The sequence below is a fragment of the Thermobia domestica genome, chromosome 5, assembly GCF_964235325.1.
Source record: "Thermobia domestica chromosome 5, izTheDome1.hap1.1, whole genome shotgun sequence".
Classification (NCBI taxonomy): Eukaryota; Metazoa; Arthropoda; class Insecta; order Zygentoma; family Lepismatidae; genus Thermobia; species Thermobia domestica.
Genome location: NC_137458.1, coordinates 96,997,594 through 97,005,821, shown reverse-complemented (window position 1 = coordinate 97,005,821; position 8,228 = coordinate 96,997,594). Strand labels below are relative to the sequence as shown.

The 8,228-nt window shown below is 33.6% G+C and overlaps 1 protein-coding gene across 2 annotated transcripts in view; it reads right to left on the bottom strand.

Moving 5' to 3' along the window:
* Window positions 1-1,352: 1,352 nt before the first annotated feature.
* LOC145686021 (transmembrane protein 62-like) overlaps window positions 1,353-8,228 on the bottom strand; it is a 55,695-nt gene continuing 48,819 nt past the window's right edge. For both annotated transcript variants that reach the window (XM_081758868.1, XM_081758869.1), the window contains exons 12-13: window positions 7,384-7,605; window positions 1,353-2,271 (exon numbers count right to left, since the gene is read on the bottom strand). In XM_081758868.1, the coding sequence (XP_081614994.1) occupies window positions 2,178-2,271; window positions 7,384-7,605 (316 nt within the window). In that variant the 3' untranslated portion in view covers window positions 1,353-2,177. The remainder of the gene's footprint in view (window positions 2,272-7,383; window positions 7,606-8,228) is intronic.

Below are 8,228 nucleotides of genomic sequence, written 5' to 3'. Positions count from 1 at the left end.
AGTGATTTTTTTTCTCTGAGCAATTTTGTTCTTAAGTGGTGGGCAATTTTTGGTACAAAGTACAGATGGCTGCTTTTTAAATATTAAAGATTGTGTTATATTAAAATTTTGTGTGGTTCTGCTAATTTTTGAGTAGGTTGTACTGATTTAAATTTATTGTTGATTTATTTAAAAGAATGTGGTATGCTTCAGAAACAGTTCTTTCAATTTGTGTTTTTGCAATATATGTAAACTGTACTTTTTCAATAACATAATGAAGGTTTTACCAATCCTGAAATAACTTTTTTGTTTCTTTAATTCGGGATATACTCGTTAATTCTAATTTGTATGTTCCTTTTTGTTCTTTCTACGAGTAATTTCACACTGGTACATTGGCTGACTTGATAAGCAATAAGAGAGAAAAAGACACAAGAGGAAAGGCATTGACTGACTTCTTAAAAGTTTAACGGGGAGGTTAGCAACCAGGCTATTTCTCTGTCATGAAAGAGAAAGTGCAAGCAAAAGACGTTAGAGAAAAGCGGGTCTCTTTAATTTAAAAAAAAAAAAAAATCCAGTCAGGTTATTAGGTGTATCCAATTACCCATACTAAATAGTTCTCTACCTCACCTTCATACCCAACTTGAAAAAAAAAAAAAAAAAAAAAAAAAAAACGTAACTGTCGGATGCTTTTAACAAACTGAAATAAATCGGCACATAGGTAACCAAATAATAAAAATTTAAGAAAATAAAAACGGTCCTGTGCTCGTCAATTACGTAACATTATTCAGCATTACTGTTATGATCGAATAAACAGAGTATGTGAGGAAAAAGAAATGTGGAAAAGGACACAAATCAACTGGATGAATAAAGGACATAGTTCTGCAATAGTAAAACTTCTGCATGTATAGCACAGGCTCGTGAGCTCGACTCCCAACACATGGATTGGATTTATATCATATGTGTATACGTTTACTTGGATTAATTTATCTTCCACCGAATATTTTATTGATTATTTGTGTTTACCGTCTCAATTGATATGACATGATAATGAAATATGAAACTAACATAATTACAAATATAACTAAAATACATAATTATTTATTGAATACCGATTTTCGTGAAACACTGTACAAATTCATATTCTCCTTTCTACAAACTGGAAGAAAAGTTAATATGATAATACATACATATACATTTGAATCTTTAATGTGTAAAACAAAACAATACGCATCGCAATTACATCTTTCCTGTTATTTGCTTTTAAAACAAGAAACTTGAATTTACGAAATAACAGACCAAATAAATGTATTTTTCTTGCTTACTCTTACCCCTTTAAAATAAACCTATATCTTGTTACACGTTTATACGAATAAGATTAAAAGTCACCAAGTTTATAAGATTAAAAAAATAACTCTAAATACATAAATCAAAATTATTTTTCATTTGAAGTACAGTAAACCTCTTTCACCGCTGCGATATTAAATATCACAGGTAACTAAAACAAAAAAAAATGTCTAAAATACTTGACTTGTAGAAGAATTAAAGAATTCATTATATCTCTGAAAATAATAATTCAAAAATTCAAAGTGATAGAGTTCATCACTATCAGTTCTAAAAAGTTCTTGATCAAAATTCTATCTCTAAAATGTATTACTATAGTTCCTATACAGAAGCTATTAAAAGAATAAACAGAAAATGTGCAACCACATATTTATATAACATGGTCCAATTATTAATCCATTATTACTTATTATTTTTGTGCAGGACATGGATGCACCCCAAGTAAATTGACTAAACATCTTATTATACTAAAAATGACTTAAAATACTTACCACTTTATTCACAACCATAAATTCTTCAGATTGGTCTTCAGCAGTAGCTTTATAACTTTGCACTCTGTCGTAGTTATAAATAATATCCAGGCATTTATATACATAGGTATATTACACTGTTGTTGACAGGTTATGTCATCAGAGCTTTGATATATATAAGAGGTTTCTGTACATGTTTATTGGATGCTGGAGATTTCTTCATTAAAAAAAAGGAAAACAAAAAACCACCAAATCAGAACCATCAAGCAGTGTTGACCTTATTATATAAAGAAAGTTCAGCGTCATGTACGTATATACATTCTTCTAAAAGGAATGCTTAATTACAAGCAGCTGAACTACAACATGGGTATGATGAGATTACCTTTCCTAAGTAGCCGTTCTCTCTACTCCAGGTACGTCTTCTCCATCGCTGAATGTATGCACGACTACAGGACCAGCTGTCCACACTAACGACGCTTCCCTGTAGAGAAAGAGAATCTTAAATTTACAATCTGCTATTTATTAAAATTTCAAGATTATTATTATTATTTATAGTTAATTAGAAGAGAATACCTTGAAATCTACAAATATAAGTAACTGACTTGATGCTTCATTAAAAATGGGAAAGATGTTCAGTCCGAGGGCAGGTTCTAGCCCATTTGTCTACTCGAGCTAGGAGAAACATTACAGCAAGAGCAAGGATAAAATGGTCATTTCCCTCCTGTGATTAAGGAGCATACATGAGAATCATAACTGATACATTATCGAGACATTCACTTTCAATATCTATTAATGTTTACTTATAGAAGCTATAGGGGACATATACGTATTGTAGAGAATTTTTCTTGTGACTCTGGTCAACAGGCAGGTTGTTTCTCCTACTCGAGTGCAGTTCTATCTATCTATTAAAATGCTACAATAGCAGTTAAAAACGCCTGAGCTCCAACATATAACTTTGGCTTTAAAATATTTCATTTACGGTTATATGTGATTTCACGTTTAGCAGAGACAAACATTTTAAGTGTGTGTACTTTAAATAAACTATTTAAACACATCTTTTTTCCATAAAGTTTATGTTAAAATTATTGTTCAAAGCCTTTGTATTTTAATAAGCCTTCTCCAAAATCAATGTAAATGAACTGTGCTGCCATCTTTGGAGTTCTTTTAGACTATATGTTTGTGGACGTTTATATGTTTGTGGCCAATCCTTTCGCCAATGAGATCTCGGAAACTACAGGCTCTAGAAAGATGACATTTTCACTGATCGATTGCTGTCCAGTTCTAATTGAATATTTAAAAAAACATGGCAATTATTTCTTTATTACATTTTTACGGTTACACTGGAAGTGTTGAAATTAAAAAAAAAAAAACTAAAGCACAATATCCTACGCATTATACATTCCAACACCACATAGTTGTATATTGGGGTTGTATATATCTCAGGCCATGGCCAAATAATAATGAAAAAGGAAGGATAACCATTTCTCTAGTCTAAGATGAATCTTTATTTTTGGAGTGTTTTGCCCAATGAACACCATATACAACTGACATTATAATTGTGTACGTAACGTTTTTGCTTATTACATACTGCATGCAAGAAAATAGAAAACACTGATCGTACATGAATTAGAAACTTCAACTGGAAGTAGGCTCAAATCTTGCAAACGGTGCGACATATTGAAAAAATAATCGCAAAAAATCTCCCTTTTATAGTATCCTTTACGATTTTTTTTATCACGACGTCTTTAACTTACGTCTGTAAAGGGACATGTACAGGTGTTGTGAGGAATGGCAAGGAGATTCATGCTCATATGCGAATGATGCGCTGTGTAGAGAGCGCAGGTTTAGCTAGTATTAAAAAATAATACTGTAGCTGCGTAATAGTATTATTCCAATATCTACATTTATTGCCCCGATTACAGCAACAGCTATCACTCACATAAATTATTATACATCCAGAACACATTTAGAACGTGCGATCATTGGTATTAAAATTTAGAATTTCACAAACTAGTAAACTTTGGTGACACACATATGAACAAAGGTTTATTGAACGGGATGCAAGGATCACTGACTGCATGTGGAATTGCTTTCTGCTTTCCAGATGCTTTTCTCTGAAGTAGGAAAAATGCTCCAAAACACAATGCTCAGCTATGAGACAGGGAATCTTTCTTTGAGGAATAATATACCACGGAACATTTTTTTTCTTTAAACCAGATTCAGTGAAATTTCAACATTCAATAGACAATTAAGAAAAATTAGGGGAACCAATTTGTTTCTTACCAATAACAATAGTCACACGGACCAATAACAATAGTCACACGCAGTAATAACCGCCAAATATTAGGTTAGTTTTAATATATTAAGGTCTTATATCAGATCGCCACTTGGATATGCTATTCACGTCACTTTGGTTTCTCTGTTCAGTTGTTTCGTATTGGAAATAAAAGTGAACACACTTTTCATTTTTAGGGAAGGGGGGGTAGATTTGTGGGCTTTCGGCATCTAAGGCCATTTAGCCCGTCACGATTTGAGGGATGATGTCCCTCGGCGTGCACACAATCCGGGGAAAGGGAAGGAAGAAAGGGTTGGGGAAGGAAGGAAGCGGCCTGGAACCTATAAGTTAGGTACCACCCCGGCATTTCCCTGGTGTGAATGAGGAAAACCCAGGAAAACCTCATTCAGGGTGGCTGGCCTGAAAAAGCGTGTTACACTTTTTCGACCGAGTGACCCCACCGGGAATCGAACTCGGGACCGCTACTTTTCATTTTTCACACACACACACAGTATATTATATATATATATATTAAATTGAAACAATATTTTGTGTTGAAATATGTAATAAATACACTGTAAAATCTGCTACAATTTCGGTTAAACAAGCAAATTCTCTTTTTAAAGGAGCAAGGTTAAGGCATACTACCAATACAAGTGATTCCTGGTTCAATCCTTGGTGGATGACATAACAAGACAGCAATACCTCAGATCACATTGCTATATTAAATTCACTGTTTTTATATTTTCGGAGTTGTGTGAACTAATAATGATTTCAAGGGATGGCCTGGGGAGGAAATCTATCGCTCTTCAAAGGCTACGAAATTTTCCTAGATGCATATCCTCGACCATGTTTAACGTATGTTATCAGTATTTTCTCAGTACTATTTTCACCCCCCTCCCCATATGAGATTGTGATGTAATCTATGAGTTCATACTACTGCTGACAAGGAGGTGTGTGCACAATCGCACAAGCGTAGTGTGCCTGTCACATGCTCGGAAAGCTTCATAGTCGGGTCTCAAGAAACCTTTCCAGTTGGAAGAAAAGTGGCTCACCCTGTGTTTATTACTTTAATTGAATGTTTTCTTCCTCTCTGGGAATGTCATCAGCACCATTTTTATTGCTGTATCACCGGATCCTTACTTTTACATCTTCTATTGTAAGTTTTGTTTTCTTTAAAGAACGATTACTATGAAGTATTCAGTGACTTAATTTCGATTTTTGATTGCCCTTAATAATTACTTGAAGCTGAATTGTTAATCGAAATTATTTCACAAATTCATACCTGATGCCCACAGAAAGGTAGAACTAGCTTTCCAACGAAATCTCATTGACAAATTACACAAGCTAAAATAAGTGTTCAACTACCTTAATCCTAAAATTCACAACACTATTGCGAAGTGTTAAATCTTCCAATGGAATTAATGTTTACAACCGCCAAAAACTAAATTGAAGGAGAACCATACAGAGCATACATTACAGACATTGTGAAACTCCGCACAAATTATTAATATGAATAGTATTTTGTGAAAACAGTGAATTGACGGGAAATACAGGAATGATTATTAAGGGCAATCAAAAATCAAAATAAAGCCACGGAATACTTGTATTAATTGTTCTTTTTTTAAAAAATGTAAAAGCAAGGGTCCGGTGATACAGTGATAAAAATAATGCTGGTGACATTCCCAGACAGGAACGAAATTTTCAATTAAAGCAATAAATATGGAGGCACAAGGTGTGCCACTTTCCTTAACTATGAATGTTCCTTAAAATCAAGAAACCAGATTCATAACAGAGGTATCATGAAGTAAAAGCATAGTGTATAGTGATCTTTAAAAAAAAAAAAATTAAGGTATGACAATGTTAATTGATATTATACACTCACCCCTCAATTTTATGGACAACACTGAAGTATTTCTGAACCAATAGACAAAATCTGGAGCAGTCGATTCAGTTCGAAAGTTGATTTTAAAAAAAAATTAAATTTACAGTGTGTATATTTACAGTATACCAGGTATTTTACAGTCAAATTAGATAATGTGCTTGATTAAAAATGCAATAATGTATTGTTCATCTTTCTTTCGAAATGTAATTGTGGATAACAATTGCATATTATTGCTCTCTGTTAGTCTGTTTAAAGAAATGATGAGTGTGCTTTCAAACGCATATATGGTTATACGATGTTAATTTACAATACTCGAGCCTTTCTGTCGGATAACACAGTTGGTATGGCTTATGAAATGGTCCCTACATATATATCAAAAGACGGCCAATAAGGTAACTTCACTGAGTAAATATACGTAAAAAAAAGTGGAGAGAGGCATGTTGTTGGTAGGCATTAATTTCAATCTCAAATGATAGAATTACTCCAATCGCATCAGTCATTTGGGCTCCACACTGATTAGGCATCCCATCTAAATAATAATAATAATAAAAGTTTTCAGCTCAACGAATTGTTCGGACGGAACGTAAGGACACGCAAAAATGATATGGGAAACGTGAACATCACGAATCCGTGTCCCAATAATATTGTATGGCCGCTATGATGAGGGCTCAAGGAAACAACTGCTGAACTAGCATATTGCTTATTCATTTAACATAGAGCGATTTACGCGTGAGGAGCCCAAACGGCTGGTGCGACTGGAAAAATTCCACTCCGCCTATTTCCAACAACATTCCTTTCTTTGGCTATGGTCCCGAACTTATGATATATGTGAAGGATTGATTTTGATGAAGGCATATGTAACGTTGTTTTCAACATACTTTTTATTCCATAAATAGCTTTGCATAAGGGCTCATGTGAACACAAAGCATATCAAAGTATACGACACAATGAGGATAAATCTATATTCATACAAACCAAGTAAGAGACCTAAATTTTTAAAAGATAAGACAACAATAAAGAAGAAAACTCAGCAGCGTGTAAAATTTCAAATTTGTTACATCCCCTAGCCAAATCAACCTTATATAACCGTGTGTGTGTGCTCCATAAAAGTACAAACTAATAATCTATATGAAATCTCTCATTTTTGCTCTACTTACTGTCATTTTCTGGCTTCACCTCCTATTATTAACACCTCCTATTATTAATTATGAGCCCGAGACATGTGTTCTGCTTTTTATCCTTGATTTCTATATTTGATATTATTTCTTTCCTCGAAATCAACATTCCGTCTGTCTGTTCCAAATTTATTTCCACATTTCCATATTCTTCACAACTTCCCTTAAATGTTTGTAGAATCTTGCTTACCTTTGATTCAGATTCATCACCACACATCATAAAACTGCAGCAAAATACGTAACAAATAGTGCACCTACCTCATACACTTCTCAGGTAATGTAATTGCTTGATACCACAAACAGATACCAAGTACTATTGACCATGTTCTCAAAGGGCCTAATAAGAACGCCATTGTTCCGTACGCCAACCAGAAGAAATAAGCGAAGACCATCTGCAGTGAAAGTATCAGGACGAAAGGAATATGTCGCAAAATAAACCTCCATAATGGAGTCTTCTTGTTACCATAAAACGTACGGAACCTGGAAATGAAAACAAGTTTATTATAGTACTAGTACCAAAAGAAAGTAAAAATAGCTACAACTAATATTTCTGATTTATGTTTTTCTGGTCAAAATTTCACAATAATAATTCCCTTCATATTTTGAAAAGTGCACCAAGAGTTCATTGGACTTTTCTTATGAATTCTGCAAAGGAAGTTCTTTAACATAGAAAGTTTTACTAAAAAATATACACAGATTTTTCATTAATCGGTTGTGTGACAGAAACAAGGACAACACGTTATGGTGTGGCTATTCCTTATTGCTAAGAAGCAAGAATGTTGAGTACTGTTTGCTTCACCTCTGCCTACTTTAGAGGTTCTGCTGCTACTGGTCTAAGTACACAACATTAAAAAAAAAAGATATATTTAAAGGCTCAGTTACGTAACAATAATATTTCTCACAAGTTGAAATTATGCATTTATCAATCATTGTACACTTTGCCTTCCAGACACTAAGTCCGAAAAAACGACTAAATTCTTACAAATTCCCTTAGGTCTAACTCACTTTCCCTGCATGTTTATCACATACAGGATTGAACACTGAATGATAATATTGCTGTGTGTATACCGTAATTTGATTGACTGTACGGTGTACAATCAAAA